At 50.2% G+C, this 16,343-nt stretch overlaps 1 protein-coding gene across 1 annotated transcript in view; it reads right to left on the bottom strand.

Moving 5' to 3' along the window:
* Positions 1-7,168: 7,168 nt before the first annotated feature.
* Positions 7,169-16,343, bottom strand: part of OPA3 (outer mitochondrial membrane lipid metabolism regulator OPA3) — a 51,833-nt gene continuing 42,658 nt past the window's right edge. The window contains exon 2 of the mRNA XM_021681160.1: positions 7,169-8,842. Within this exon, the coding sequence (XP_021536835.1) occupies positions 8,424-8,842 (419 nt within the window). The 3' untranslated portion in view covers positions 7,169-8,423. The remainder of the gene's footprint in view (positions 8,843-16,343) is intronic.

The raw sequence follows: 16,343 nt of genomic DNA, 5'->3' as shown, positions 1-16,343 counted from the left end.
CTCTGGTTTTACATACCCGGAACTTAATTTAGGAAAGCTGCAGAAAGCAGAGCGTTCATCACCTACCACTCACTGTCTCCCTGCTCCGTCATGACTAGCCAGGCACCACGTTTCTATGTGACTGCAGGTGCCCCCAGGGAGATGTAGACATGGGGGTAACACAGCATCGGGCAGCATGTCCCTAGGAGATGCTCATGCTCATGCGGGACATGGTAATTCTGGGCATGCTAAAATCAGTGAGAGAGGGAACACAAGCAGGGGGAGTGGGAGAGGGAGAAGCAGGCTCTCCGGCTAGCAGGGAGCCCGACGCGGGGCTCAATCCCAGGACCCCGGGATCATGACCTGAGCCGAAGGCAGGCGCTTAACGACTGAGCCACCCAGGCGCCCAGACATGGAAGAATCTTAAATGCATATTGTTAAGTGAAAGAAGTCAGGCTGAAAAGGCTGCATGCCATACAATGAAAAACTATCTGACATTCTGGAAAAGAAAGTAAGAACACCTGGGGTTGCTTAGGGGCTCGGGGAGCAGGGAGGAAGGGAGGAACAAGTGGAGCACAGGGGATTTTTAGGGCAGTGAAGCCATTCTGTGTGATACTCTAATGGTGGATACATGGCATTATACATTTGTCCGAACCCGTAGAATGTACAACACCGAGTGAAAACTATGGACTTCAGTAAAGTGTCAATATTGACTCGTCAATTGTAACAAATATACCACACAAGTGCCAGATGTTAATCACAGGGGCAGCTATGAATGAATGGGGGGTTGGGGGGAAGAAATATGGGAATTCTCTGTACTTTCTGCTCAATTTTTCTGTAGACCTAACTGCTCAAAAAATATAAAGTCTATTAACTTTTTAAAAATACATATTCAAGGCACAAGAATAACTCAGATAAATCTGAACATAAGAACAAGACTGCCGGGTGGCTGAGAAGAGATCAAAATATATTTTCAGGGGTGCCTGGGTGGCTCAGTTGGTTAAGCATCTGTTTTCTGCTCAGGTCATGATCCCGGGCTCCTGGGATCGAGTCCCAAGTCAGGCTCCCTGCTCAGCGGGGAGCCTGCTTCTCCCTCTCCCACTCCCCCTGCTTGTGTTCCCTCTCTTGCTGTCTCTCTCTCTGTCAAATAAATAAATAAAATCTTTAAATATATATATATATATTTTTCAAACTCTTCTCATTCAAAACAAGATGGTGTTGGAGCAGGACAGACAAACGGACGGTGGGACAGGACCGAGAAAGAGGTGCCAGTGTCAAGGGGACGTAGTGGGTACTGCTGTCCATTCCCAGGGGAGGCAGGAAAGGATGGAGCATCCCTCACACTTCAAGACACGAGCCAACCATTCATTTGGAAACGGAAGAACACAGATCCTGACCTTCCACTCTTCAAAAACCAAAACAGGACAGAACAAAAAGCTACTCTTGATAGATGACTTAACCACAAAGAAAACTTGAATAAAAGTACGAGAAAGTAGAGCTGTAGATCGATATCCTTGAGGTAAAGGAGTCCTTCTCAAATAAGGACAGAAAAAACCCAAATGCCTGAAAGGAAAAAGACTAATGGATTTGGTTATTTTTTTAAAAAAAGATTTTATTTATTTATTTGACAGGGAGAGAGACAGCGAGAGAGGGAACACAAGCAGGGGGAGTGGGAGAGGGAGAAGCAGGCTTCCCGCTGAGCAGGAAGCCCGATGCGGGGCTCGATCCCAGGACCCTGGGATCATGACCCGAGCAGACGCTTAATGACTGAGCCACCCAGGCACCGGGTTATTTATTTTTTTTTTAAGATTTTATTTATTTATTTGACAGGGAGAGAGACAGAGAGAGAGGGAACACAGGCAGGGGGAGTGGGAGAGAGAGAAGCAGGCTTCCCGCTGAGCAGGGAGCCCGATGCGGGGCTCGATCCCAGGACCCTGGGATCATGACCTGAGCTGAAGGCAGACGCTTAACGATTGAGCCACCCAGGAGCCCCTATTTCATTTTTTTTAAAGTTTATTTATTTAAATCATGTCTACACCCAACGCAGGGCTTGAACTCACAACCCCAAGACCAAGAATCACACGCTCTTCCAACCGAGCCAGGCAGGCACCCCAGATTTGGTTATTTTAAAACGAAAAACTTCAGTTGGACAAAACATACCAGAACCAAACATTAAAGGGACAGTGAAAACAGGCATTTTCCAAAAACAGTACAAATGTCCAATAAACGGCTACAAAGATGCTCGACCTATAGGTAAGTAGGAAAATGTAAGTTAAAAGAACAATTACAGTCCATGCGCGCTTCTACGGCTTGAAAATCTTTCAAGTTGGATTGTTCCACGTGTTGACACTCCGCAGAATTTTCGAGGGCGTTTTTATATTACATTCGGTTCCTTCAGTTCTTGGTATCTAAGGAAAGACTCACTCTGGCCAGAGAAGCACATAAAGACCTCTGAGTGTCTCAAGAGGGTAGCAGCGGACAGCTCATTAAGGGGGTCTCAAGTATGACCAGATCATCCTTAAAAGGGGTCTGCCAGAGTTCCCCCAAATGGGAGGCAGGATTCCTTTCAGAGAGGGGACTTTGGTTTCTCTGAAATGGCTGAACTTTTATGAAGAGAGTGTGCAATCTAGAAAAAAGAAAGGCACAGGTTCAAGGCACAGGGATGGGCCCTTTGAGCAGGGTGGGCACATTGGATGTGACGGAGCCATTGGTGACCATCCCCCCCAGGTCCATGACCGCCCTTACCTGGCAGAGCTGCCTCTTTGGAGCCTGACCTGGGCACTGCCATTCTAGGGGCGAGGGGCACTCTAAGCCCAGGGGTCCCAAGTCCCAGCCCACCACCTCCACTTTCCTCCTTCCTCTAGGACGTGCCAAATGGACACCAGGAGCGTTCCCTGAGGGGGGAGTCGAGATAAAGAATGTCAGAGATACAGCATGAGTGAGCTCAGTGACGTCAGAAATGAGTAAAGATGAGAACTGTCTTCCCAATCCTCCCTGGCTACAGTTCAGAGTAACAAAAACCTGCCAAAGGGCGCCCAAATCTGAGATGACCTGGGGATAAGGAAGGGCAGGGGCTCCCAATATCTCCTTGTGCCTGGTTCTGTGGTAGCCTCACCATCTTAGGATATGCCAGTGTTTCCCTTCTAGGTGCACAGAGCAAAAAACCTAGAAGCTTTCAGTGACACCCCCACATCCCATCACTCAGCAAATCCTGTCTGCTCCACCTCTGCAATACTAATATGCCCAGAATCCCACTTCTCCCTACCTCCACTTCTCCCCCTGGTCCGGCCACCATGCCCCCCACACCTGGACAACCACAGTCTTCTCTTTACCGGACTGGCAGCTTTCACCTTTGCCCCCCATAGTCCGTCGGGGGGGGACCCTAAGTCAGCTCACATCCCTCCTCTGCTCAGAGCCTCCCACGGCTCCTGCCTCACCCAGAATAAAAGCCAAAGGCCCAGGGCAGCCCACTTTATGTAGGTCTGTATAATACATACATAGGTATATGCCCTTCTTTATGAGATAGAAAAAAATAGGAAGTAACAGAGTGCATTGCACATGGTGACGGCAATTATCATTTAGCGAAACTTTTGTTCTAATCGTATATGTAATACATAATGTATGATGTTAACATTGTGTTATCAAATACATATAATGGGTTTTATATGTTTATAATACATATTAGGTACATAGGATACATCTGTATCTGTAGCTTTTCTTCATGAAAAGGAATACGGTAAGAAGTATCAGACTGCAAGGTACGTATTAAGGGTATTTAGTGAAATTTTCATTCCAATGATACACACACACAACATATACAATGTTATGTTACATATTACATAAAAAGTATTATATACTATGTCACACAATGCATGACTTATGCCATATTTATAATACATAGAGTGTGAACTGTAAGTTATATAAATACGTACATGGTATAAACTCTGCTTCTCACTGTGGCTTGCCGCCGGGGGTTGAAAGATGAAGACTTTTTTTTTTTTTTTAAAGATTTTATTGATTTATTTGAGAGAGGAGCAGAGGGAGAGAGACAAGCAGACTCTGAGCGCGGAGCCCGACGCGGGGCTCAATCTCACGATTCTGAGATCATGACCTGAGCTGAAATCAAGAGTCGGGGGCTTAACCAACTGAGCCACCCAGGCGCCCCATAGACTCTTGAGATCCGTGTGCAGTAGGGTTATGGCAGAGTCTTTGGGGAGCGACGCCTGCACGTGCAGAGGGAAGGAAGCAGAGCTGGGTCTGGAGTAGTTGAGGAGAGATGCAGTCGCCAGTCCTCTGGGGTGCCCAGAGCTGGTAGGAGCCTCCAGAGCTGGGCCAACCAAGACAAGGGCGCTTCATTGTTGGTCTTCATTCCCCTGACTCCCCTTGCTTACTATATTCCAGGGATCAGTAAACTCTTCACTCCTGAACCCTCCCACTGGATCAGCCCTTTACGTCTTTACTGCCCAACTCCTGCACTAGACAACAGCTCTGAGACGGTGAGAGCCCTTGTCTTGTTCCTGGCCGACTCCCAGCTACTACAATGGGGCCAGGCATGCAGTACGTGCTAACGAGTTGTCTAACGAGTGGGTGCAGGGCACCCACTCGATTCTCCTTTGGGCACACTTCCCTCCATCCATTGGGGTCGGGGGCCCAGGCCTGGCCATTTGAGAGTTACAATGGCTAGCACAGGGACAGCTATATGGGCAGACGAATCAGGCAGGGGCTTACCGAAGTCCACTTTCTCTAGGGGTGGCTTTCTCCAGGCAAGGGGCTGCCGGAGTGGGAAACCAACAGAGAGGACAACGGAGCCGAGCCAGAGATGGGAGAGGCAGAGCCCTCAGGACAGCTGGGAGGCTTTTGTGAGCCAGTGTAAATGGGTTTCTGGTTTTTTCTGCCCTAGTCCGGAGTCCCTCAGGAGGGGAGGAGTCTGGATTCAGTGAGGCCCCTTCTTCCCAAATCACCGCGGGACAGGCAGGTAACGTTGGAAAAGCAATGTCTGTGAACGGATGTCCCCCCACTGGACTGGAGTGCCATGACGGCAGGGTTGTGACCGTCTCGCTCCCTGCTGGGACCCCAGCACGACACAGAGCAGGGCAGGGTACACAGTGGACACCTGAAAGTTTCCTGAATGAAAGAATAATTGGAGGACGTTTTTCCTAAGGTTGTAACGGGTTTTTTAAAGATTAAAAAAAAACACATCAATTTGCAGACAACCAACTTCATTTATAAATTTATTCTACCCCTCTCCCCAAGTCGCAAATGTATACACAAATTTAGCTAGTAGGAAACCAGGTAATGAAGCATCCTCCAGTCTCAGCCTCGTGCTTTTTGAGAGGGGATTCTTTGCGTTTCCACACACCCTGATCCCACCCAGTGGGTGAAGCCAATGCATCCCACAAGGTCTGGCCACATGGAAGGACACGCAGGGCTGAGTTCTGAGTGTCGAGACGTGACAGTAATACCACATCAGGGTCAAGATGGTGCAGGGGTTTGGAGCTTGGGCTCTGGTATAGACTGTCCATCTTCTGGTCCCACTCCTGCTTCTTTCCTGCCTGTGTGTCCTTGGGCAGGTGACTCCCCCTTTTTGTACCTCAATTTTCTCATGAAAGAAATGAAGAAAATACTGTTAATGGCCAGTATTTATTGAGATGATGGTATGTCACAGTCGCTTGGCCTCCAGCAACCTGTGCTCCAGAGATGGGTCAGTGCCACAGGGCACCCCCAGGAGTAGCCATGGAAACTGGGCACTGAGCCCTCTCACCTGGCTCCATCCATCACTCCTCTACCCAGTGCTCTCTCTCTCTCGGTATCTTCTCATTTATCTACTCAGGTCACTTCCGATTTTATTTTATTTATTTTTACTTAGAGCACAAGCAGGGGGAGCGGGAGAGGGAGAAGCAGACTCCCCACTGAGCAGGGAGCCCGATGCGGGGCTCAATCTCAGGACCCTGGGATCATGACCCAAGCCAAAGGCAGATGCTTAACTGACTGAGCCACCCAGGCACCCTCACTTCTGATTTTAAAGACACCTCCACCCAGGACCCACCTCCTCAGCTCCCTCTACGGTCAACTTCTCCCCCACTTCTAGAAGGAATTAAGATGATCTTTCAGGACCCCAGTTTCTTGGTTTTCTGTTTGGGTAGGTGTTGTGTCCAGATCACCCCGCCCGCCCCCACCCCAGCCCCCCGGCGCCCTGGCAGTGAGGTGAGGGAGGGAAGAGTTGAGAGAAAGCCTGCCCCTCCCACTTCACCTACAGCTTCTTGGAACCCGGCCCAGGTAGAATGGATCTTGGATCTGACCCCACTCATTAAATGCAAAGATTTCAGGTGTGGTCTGGGGCTGCTTGCACTGGAAATTGAGGGCCCCCCACTCTCAACGCTGCCTCTGGGAAATGTCTTGGGCCTCTGTGGAGATCCCTAACCACCCCTCCTCCCCAGTAACTGCCTCCCTGCTCCCCTCTCCCCTACCGGTGCTCTCCAGCACCCTGCACCCCTTTTCCATCTCCTTCCCTGAGCCCTGACCCCCACTCTGCTCTGATTACTTCACCACCTTGGACAGCCAGTCCCTCATTGGCTTCATGGCCATGGGCAAGTCCCTTTGCTTTCCCTGGGCCTCAGCTTCCCCATCAGGGAGAGCGTTCATAGGATCACTGCCCACTCACACACATCAGCTTCTCTAATTTTAACGAGGCTTGTACCCATTTTGAAGATCCCTATGTCCTCAGACACATCCTAAAGATGACTTCCTCATTCTGGGGCTCTTTTATTCAGGCAATATAACATGGACGGTCTGCAGGACAGAATGCAGACTGGTGGGAGCCACACCCCCACCGCATCAGTGAGATTCCCGGAAGAGACACCCCATAGTAAATGCTGGTTCCTGGATTGTTCCTATCACCCCTGTGGGGAAGGCCACATGTCCCATGGGGTTTGCAAGGGTCCCAGCGTCCTCTTTGGGGTGGGGCGGTGTAGTGGGTTGAATGGTGGCTCCCTAAGAGATATGTCCACACAGTAACCCATGGAACCTGTGACTGTGAGTGTATCTGGCGGAAAAAAAAAAAACAACTCTGTAAATAAGTTAAGGATCCTGAAGTGAAATCATCCTAGGTTTAGGGTGGGCCCTAAATCCAAAGACAAGTGCCTTTATAAGAGACACGAGGAGAAGGCCACATGAAGATGGAGGCAGAGACTAGAGATCTGCAGCCACAGGGCCTCAAGGCAAGGAATGCCTGAAGTCACCAGAAGTTAGAAGAGGCAAGGAAGGATCTTCCCCCAGGGCCCTCGGATGGAGCATGGCCCTACTGAGTCTTTGATTTTAGATCTGTGGCCTCCAGAACTGCGAGAGAACAGTTTTCTCTGGTTTTAAGCCATCAAGTTTGTGGTCATGTTATGGTAGCCCTAGGAAACTAAGAACGGTTAAGACCAACTGGTGGCCTCGTCTAGTGGGATGGAGGTTGGGCCAAGGGCTCTGGAGGCACGAGGGTACCACTGCGTGAAGGGGGACGGTTGGACCGGTCCAGAGCCCCAGGAGAGAAGGGCAAGGGTACACAGGTCAGCAGATTTGGATGGAACATGAGGAATGTGATGGCAGTGTGCTAAGAGAGGCCACGGAAGAGGACACGTCAGGAAAGGCTCAGGGACTTGGAGGACAGCTAAACAGGGGGACGAGGCTGAAGGGCAGGTTGGATTTAGCCTTAGGCAGGATCCATTTTTCCACCACAGAGGGGGTGATGGGAGGGCACTGCCAGAGAGGACCCTGCACAGACATCCCGGTAGGTTGTGCCAGACTGAAGGACTGGGGGGTGGGGATCTGTTGGAATATTCCACTTGGGGTCTCGTAGGGTGCCACAGATCAGGTTAAGGGGGAAGATAAAGCATTCAGTGGATCAAGAGCAAGCCAGGATGCCCCTTGTTTTCCTCTCAAAGAGAGTGGCGAAACCCAGCTAGAGCCCCCCTTAGATGCCGGGACAGAAGAGCACTGAACCACACTGCATTTCTTTACAATGGTCTGTGCCGATTCACAAAGCAAAGGGTGCGGGGGAGGTTCCAGGGAAAAGGATGAGTCCCAGGGCAGGGTAACATTTATCACCAAAATGGGGGGCGGAGTGGGGTCACAGCTTGATTCAGCTCAAGTCCAGTCCGTTTTTCCTCCTGCCAGAAGAGCGAGCCTGTTGTCTTCCTGGCTGGGACGGCTCAGGTCCGTGCGGTTTGGGGTTGGGGTGGAGCGCTGAGCACTGTGGTCTGTACCGAGGAGCTAGGGCTGGAGGGCGCTTCGTGGGACCGCTTCACCGGCTGGGGGCTGGCCCCCGCGGAAGGTACGGCGGGTCGGGAGAGGCTAACTGAATCCAAGTGCCATCAAGATCCCGGTGGCTTCCGCGGGGCCAGCGCAGGCGGGGGTGGTACGGGGAGAAGGCCACACCGGGGCACACACAACCACCGACAAGTTCAGACTTGAGCAGACTCCTGTACCTTGGCCGCGGATACCGCCGGGGACGCGGGCTGCGGGTCCCGGGCGCAGAGCTGGGCGCGCACCTCTCGCATCTGCGCCTGCAGCTCCTCCAGGGCGCTGGGCGCCGGCGCCGCCTGCATCTGCACCTGCAGCGCCTCCAGCACCAGCGCCAGGCGGCCCACCTCGTCCCGCATCGCGTCCCAGGCGGCGCGCTGCTCCTCCTCCTTGTGACGCTGGTGCGTCTGGTGGCGCCAGTACTCCAGCACCAGGCAGCCGCCGCCCACGACGAAGATGGTGGCCTCGCCCAGCAGCTCGGCGCCCAGCTCGGCGGCCGCGTCCTCGTTCAGCGGCTTGATGACTGTGCCCCGGAAGCCCATGATGCGCATCTTGGTCCGCATCTCCGCCCAGTGGTACACTGCGGGGGAAGAGAGGGGTCAGGTCGTGCGCCAGGAGCCCCCTACAAACCCCACCCCAACGCACTTCGGGCGTCCAGGCTGGAGCAATGGGGGGGACACGACCACCAGAACCACGGGGGGGGATCGCCTTAAACAAGACCCGCACTGGCCTCGCCCAGCGGTGTTGAGTCACTGGCCTGGGGTGACCCCAGGGTATCTTTTTTTTTTTTTAAGATTTTATTTATTTATTTGAGAGAGAGAGAATGAGAGACAGAGAGCACGAGAAGGAAGAGGGCAGAGGGAGAAGCAGACCCCCTGCGGAGCAGGGAGCCCGATGCGGGACTCGATCCCGGGACTCCAGGATCATGACCTGAGCCGAAGGCAGTCGCTTAATCAACTGAGCCACCCAGGCGCCCCTCCAGGGTATCTTTTTAAATTTCCCAAAGGATTCTGCCAAGCAGCCGGGAATCAGAAACCCTGCCCAGGAAGGGAAGTCCTCAGTCTGGTTGAGGGGTGGGGGGCAGGAAACGCCCCTGTAGGGTTACAAAGAGCTCCCAGGACACAAAGTCCCTGGAAGGTGTACAGATTCAACTGTCAGAGGCTTTAACCTCAGCCCCCTCTGTTCCTCCCCTCAAGCCACCAGCAGGACAGCCAAGCATTCCTCCTTCCCTGACACAGTCGTCCAACCCACTTCTCAGGAGAAGGAACCGCCCCCCCAATTTCTTTCCAAATCTTCCCCAAATTCAGAGTTAGGGCTGCAGGGTAGGGGGCCCTCCTGGCTCCAAAGAAAGGGCCACTGGCATGTGGGAATGCATGTGAAGCGACTGTGAACAGCAGGTAACCGATCCTCTTGGCAAGTCTGGTGGCTCCCATCCTCCTCGATTTTCACCAACCCTGAGGATGTAGCTAACAGTCTTGGGAGCTCTTCGCCGCGAGGTGCGGGGCACATACCTTGGAAGAGGCTCATGAGCCAACTGCTGCTGCTGGAACAAAAGCTTTCTTGCCTAGCTGCTTCTTTGTGCCGGGAGATTCTCAGCCTCTGAGTCTTATAAACCAAGGCAGAATTATGCCGGACCATGACTCTCTCCTGCAGTAATTCATATTTGTCCAGGATACACAAAATCGCTGTCTAGTTCATTTGGAGACTCATGTCCAACACAGCACTTCACTTCTAATGTTTCATAATCATCCACGTAAATGCATAATATATGAAATGTTTTAAATGCATTGTGCACTAGTAATTTTAAGAATCCAGAGGAAGTTATTTGAACATTTATAACCTTATGGTCCCCGGAAATGAAACAAAAATTAAAATTTGGATTTCTGTACATATTTTGGTTGCTGACACATACTTTATTATACAGAATTCTGCAAGGGAAGTGTAAACAGAAGCTCAAGGACAAAGTTCAAGGAACAATGTGAAATTTCTGACTGTAAAAGAACAGCTTGTTCGTTTTTTTCCCCCTTTAAAACCAAGAGTAGCAGGCGCCAAATCACAAGTTACGTGAATTGCATTCGATACTCTGAAGGAAGGATGGCGCCAACTCTGAAAATATCAATATTCATGACACACCAGAAATTATAGCCTCTGCATCTACTTGAATTCATGGAGAAGTTTTAGCTGTCACCTTGAAAATGCACTAGAGGGTATATAACTTTTCAATGTTTTAAAGGGGCGGAGCAGCAAAAATGTTGGACGAGCTCTGCCTGGAGCCAGCAGTAGGATCTAAGGAGCACAGCCACCCCCCCACCCCCCATCCCCCCACCCGTGAATGCCCGCTGCGGTGCTCACTGTTACCACTAATTGTTACGGAGGCCCTGGTGTTGTGGGGTTCCTGGGGTCTGGGCTGTGCAGACCCCTCCCACACTGAGGTCCTAGCTTCAGGCCAGGCTGGGGTCCACCTGGAGCTCTGTCACCGACTGCAAGGACAGCCCACTTTGAGCCGCCTCTGTAAAATGGGGAGGTGATGACCACACACCAGCCCTGGGGTGCCGGGCCGGGGGGCCGGGCCTGTAACTGTCACGTGATCCTTCATGTCAGGCCCACAAAGCATAGCGGCCGGAGAGAGGTGAGGGGAGACAGCACCAGCCTCCACTGGCCCCCCTGGGTGAATGTCCCAGCACCCCACTGTGGACAGAGCAGGATGACCTGGGTCAGTGGTCGAGCCTGGGTGTGCAAATGGGAGTGGGCACGAGGGGTGGGGGCACACATACAGGCGTAGGAAATGAAATTGAAGGGTGTGTGTGTGAGAGAGAGAAGGCTTGCAGAGCAGGGGCCGATGGCAGTCTCTCAGATTTGGGGTTCAGGAAACAAGGTCTGTGTGGGAATGGGGGGTTGGCAAGAAGAGGTAGCCATGAGAAGCCAGGACAGGACAAGACTGAGGACAGCACCTGACCCGGGGATCCAAGAGGTCCCCAGATGTCTCCCAGACACACTCACTGTGTCCAGACCTGACCCCGGCTCCCCACCCCCAACAGACACTTGTTTCTCCTCCTGGGTCCATCCTGTCACCAGGCCAGAGACTTGGGACTCGGGTGTTCCCCTCCCCCACAGCCTCTCAGCCACGTGCCTGTCTCTGTCTCCTGAATGTCTCTCCCACACCCCCACCCGCTGTCCTGGTCCACGCTCTGTCCCAGCTCTGACCAATGTCCCCTGACCTGACCTCCCTATCCAGGGACCTTTGTCCCTCTTGCCATTCTGTGTATTCCCTTCAGAGCACCTATCACAACTGGGACTGATCTGGTCACCCAGTCACTTGTCTGCACTCTGTCTCCGCGCCGGCCCATGAGCCCCACGAGGGCAGGGCCCGGGGCTGTCCCAGTCACTGCGTGTCCCCAGCACCGGCCAGCAGCAGGCCAGGCACACCAGTGATGCTCCGTATACCCTGCTGAATGTGTCAGTGGGTCCCCGCCCTAGCCTCATGCCCCTGCCCCTGCGCTACGCTAGGGGCTGGTTAAAACACAACCAAAACACAAAAAACTGCCATCCTTTTCATTACCAAAAGTAACACATCGCATGGAAATAAAGTACTCAAACTATAAAGTTAAGAGTCAGAAGCCCCGCACCTGGTCCTGATCCTTGGGCCCACCCCAAACGGTCCCCCAAATCTCACCCTAACCAGCCTTTCTTTCTCGTAGCATCATGGCCCTGACATCTGATAGTAAGCGTACATCGCTCGCCTCTATTTCTGAGTTTTTCACCTGGAAATTTGCTCCTTTTTACACATTTTCTTTTTCTTTTTTTTTTTTTTAAAGATTTTATTTATTTATTTGAGAGAGAGAAAGAGCACAAGAGGAGGGAGCGGGAGAGGGAGAAGCAGACTCCCTGCTGAGCAGGGAGCCCGATGCGGGACTCAATCCCGGGACTCCAGGATCATGACCTGAGCCGAAGGCAGTCGCTTAACCAACTGAGCCACCCAGGCGCCCCCTTTTTACACATTTTCTTTTTTTTTTTTTAAGATTTATTTATTTATTTGAGAGAGCGAGAATGAGAGAGAGAGAGAGTACATGAGAGGGGGGAGGGTTAGAGGGAGAAGCAGGCTCCTCGCCGAGCAGGGAGCTCGATGCGGGACTCGATCCCGGGACTCCAGGATCATGACCTGAGCCGAAGGCAGTCATTTAACCAACTGAGCCACCCAGGCGCCCCAACACATTTTCTATTGAACCCCCAGCCCCGGTATAAAAGATGAGCACTCTGTCCCCATACAGCCTGTCCTTCCTCCGCCCCTCTGCCTCCCCATTTTTACAGGTGATTTGTATACATTTGTTGTACTATTCACTTGTCACTGTCTTCCTCCTTTCGAGCGCCCCCTCTCCTCCCCCATCCCTAGATCAGATCACTCTTCCATGTTATCGAGGTTGACCCACAGGTTGTTTGATGGCTACAGTAAGGCCCCTTGTACTCTGCATAAAAAAAAATTTTTTTAAAAATAAACAGCATAGGGCGCCTGGGTGGCTCAGATGGTTAAGCGTCTGCCTTCGGCTCAGGTCATGATCTCAGGGTCCTGGGATCGAGTCCCGCATCGGGTTCCCTGCTCGGTGCAAAGCCTGCTTCTCCCTCTCCCTCTGCCACTCCCTCTGCTTGTGCTCTTCTGTCTATCTCTCTGTCAAATAAATAAATAAAATCTTTAAAAAAAAAAATAAAAAAAAATAAAATAAAATAAATAAATAAACAGCATATACGACGTGATGATCACCGACACACCATCCAGTGTGATGTGATTAAGCTAGAGAGGAGCCCCTTGGGTCATGAAGGGGGCCACCTGGAGGAGAGGGCTCAGCGGCAAGGTCGCATGGTGTCTCTATTCTGATAAATAAAATCTTTTTTTTTTTTTAAAGATTTTATTTATTTATTTGACAGAGAGAGTGAGAGTGAGAGCAGGAACACAAGCAGGGGGAGTGGGAGAGGGAGAGGGAGAAGCAGGCTTCCCGCCAGCAGGGAGCCCGATGCGGGGCTCGATCCCAGGATCCTGGGATCATGACCTGAGCCGAAGGCAGACGCCCAACGACCGAGCCACCCAGGCGCCCCTGATAAATAAAATCTTTAAAAAAAAAAAAAAAATTCCACTTCCAACTTGGTGGAAGCTGGCATACAGAAATACAACTGAGTTATGTAAATGGGTTTTTTTAACCAATGACCTCACTAAATTCTTTTTTTTCCCTTTTTAATGAAATATAACTTACATAAAACACACAACTAGCAAGTGTAGAGCAGGATGATTTTTTAAAAAACTTCTTTAAGATTTTGTTTTTAAATCATCTCTACACTCAATGTGGGGCTCAGTCTCACAACCCTACAATCAAGAGTCCTACACTCCACCGACTGAGCATCCCCGATTAAGATCTAGAATATTCCCATACTCCAAAGGGCTCCCACCCTTAAGCCCTCTTCTGGTCAGGAACTCCCAAACGACTATCTGACCTCCCCTGATAGATATACGTATCCTCTCTAAGTCCTATTCTGACTTCTTCGTAGTAAATTGTTTGTGCTCCCTGTTCTATCCTCTTGTGCTCAGCATTATGTCATGAGATCTCTCGCATTGTCACAGGCTTCCATGGCTCCCTTTTATCACAGAGTAGTCTTCTGCTGCGTGGACGGACCAGTTGGGCCTTCCATGCCCTGCCCATAGGCATTCAGGGTGCCTAGAGTGGCAGCTTTCCCAGCAGTGAAACGGCTGAGTCACAGGACACTGCCTCACCCAGGGGACGGAAAATGGGGAGGCAGCACTCTTCATCCATCAGCTGATTGACTCACACAGCCTGGGATAGCAGCCAGGGCAGGGGGCCTTTTAGCTGGGGTTGTCCGGGGATGTGAAAAGTGCCACAGCTCACTGTTTTTGTTTTTTTTTTTAAGATTTTATTTATTTATTTGACAGAGAGAGACAAAGCAAGAGGGAGAACACAAGCAGGGGGAGTGGGAGAGGGAGAAGCAGGCTTCCCCCGGAGCAGGGAGCCCGATGCGGGGCTCGATCCCAGGACCCCAAGATCATGACCTGAGCCAAAGGCAGACGTTTAACGACTGAGCCACCCAGGCACGCCCCAAAGGCAGACTCTTAACTGACTGAGCCACCTAGGTGCCCCACTCACTGTCTTTAGTGAGTTCCTTTGCTGCTGCCTCCCAGGTAAGTTCTAGAGGGTCCAAGGAGCTGCTTTTTCTTTCTTTTCTTCTTTCTTTCTTTCTCCCGTTCTCTCTCTCCCTCCCTCCCTTCCTTCCTTCCTTTCTTTTGGATTCATATGGTATGTTTTATCAGCTCTCTATTTTCTCTTATCATGGCCGGAATCACAATTGATGCTCTTGAGGTTGTCAATAAATAAAAAGCGGAGAAAAGGTTTGTCACAAAATGAAGTAAAATGTTGGTAGTGAATAAATTTTAATGATGTGGAGACAGACCAGCTCGTTCAATACCAGACAAATTAAAGTACATGGCTCTCTTTTTATTTTTTAAAGATTTATTCATTCACTTTAGAGAGAGCACGAGCAGGAGAGGCAAAGGGAGAGAGAGAACCTCAAGCAGACTCCACACTGAGCACGGAGCCTGATGCGGGCGGGGCTCGATCTCACAACCCTGAGGTCAGGACCAGAGCTGAAACCAAGAATCGCACCCTCAGCCGACTGCACCACCCAGGTGCCCCCAGAGCTCTCTTTTATTTGGTGTGTTTAGTATGTACAAAGTGGAACACTATTTTTATCATCTGATTACAGAAAATATGAATATACTTTCTGTATCCTTGAACTGTGGTGATATCTTTAGAAGACATAAATCTAAATTCTTGAAGGAAATATTCTAATTTAGTTTAGTCTAATTTAAGCTGATGTATAATTACAGAACATGCAAAATGACTTTTTTTTTTTCCTATTTCACCCATTCCCTACCCTTCACTTCCCCTCTGGTAACCATGAGTTTGTTCTCTAAAGTTAAGACCAAGGGGCTGCTTTTTTAGCAAGAGGTGTGTCTGTGCGTGTGCTTTAACTTTTCAGTTGAGGAATGATATACAAAAAATGCACCATTAAGTTCAGCTCCATGACTTTTTACACTTCCAGGGGTTCTCAGCTGGGGGCGATTTTGCTCCCTGCTCCCGCCCAGTAGCCCTCCACAAGTTTTGACAACCAAACATCTCTCTCGACTTTGCCAATGTCCAAGGGAAGGAAGGGTGCAAGGCTTTTTCCATATGGGTATGCAACTGCGCCACTTACTGAACCATCATCCTTCCCCCACGGAGTTGGAGAGCTACCTTTGTTGGAAATCCACTTATGTGTGGATCTAATTTTAGACAGTCTATCCTGTCCCATTGGTCTATTTGTCTATCCTTTACCAATACTCTAGCTTTACAGTTAAGTCTTTAAATCTGATGGCGTAAATCTTCCAACTTTATTCTTCCTTGAGATTTTCTATTCTAGGATCTCTAAATTTCTTATAAATTTTAGAATCAACTTGTTCCTGACAAAGAAAAGCATGTGAGGATGTTTACTGAGATTACATTGAATCTATAGTTCACTTCTGAGAGCCTTAATAACATTACTGAGTCTTCCAATCCATGAACAGGGTAATCTCTCTCTGTTTTGTTGGTTTTTTTTTTTTTAAGATTTTCTTTGTAAGTAATCTCTACACCCAATGTGGGGCTTGAACTCACAACTCCGAGATCAAGTCGCATGCTACCAACTCAGCCAGCCAGCTGCCTCTTTATCTATTTTTTATTAGTATCTTTAATTCCTCTCAACAATATTTTAGGTTATCACAGTAGAGTTCTTGCACATCTTTTGTCAAATTTATTTCTAGATATCGGAAGAGTTTTGGTGCTATTGTGAATGGTATTTTATTTTATTTATTTTTTATTTTTTAAAGATTTTATTTATTTGACAGAGAGAGAAACAGCGGGAGAGGGAACACAAGCAGGGGGAGTGGAAGAGGGAGAAGCAGGCTTCCCACCGAGCAGGGAGTCCGATGTGGGGCTCGATCCCAGGACCCTGGGATCATGACCTGAGCCGAAGGCAGACACTTAACAACTGAGCCACCCAGGCGC

The sequence above is a fragment of the Neomonachus schauinslandi genome, chromosome 16, assembly GCF_002201575.2.
Source record: "Neomonachus schauinslandi chromosome 16, ASM220157v2, whole genome shotgun sequence".
NCBI lineage: Eukaryota > Metazoa > Chordata > Mammalia > Carnivora > Phocidae > Neomonachus > Neomonachus schauinslandi.
The sequence above is the reverse complement of the archived record's forward strand: the minus strand, read 5'-3'. Positions and strand labels throughout refer to the sequence as shown.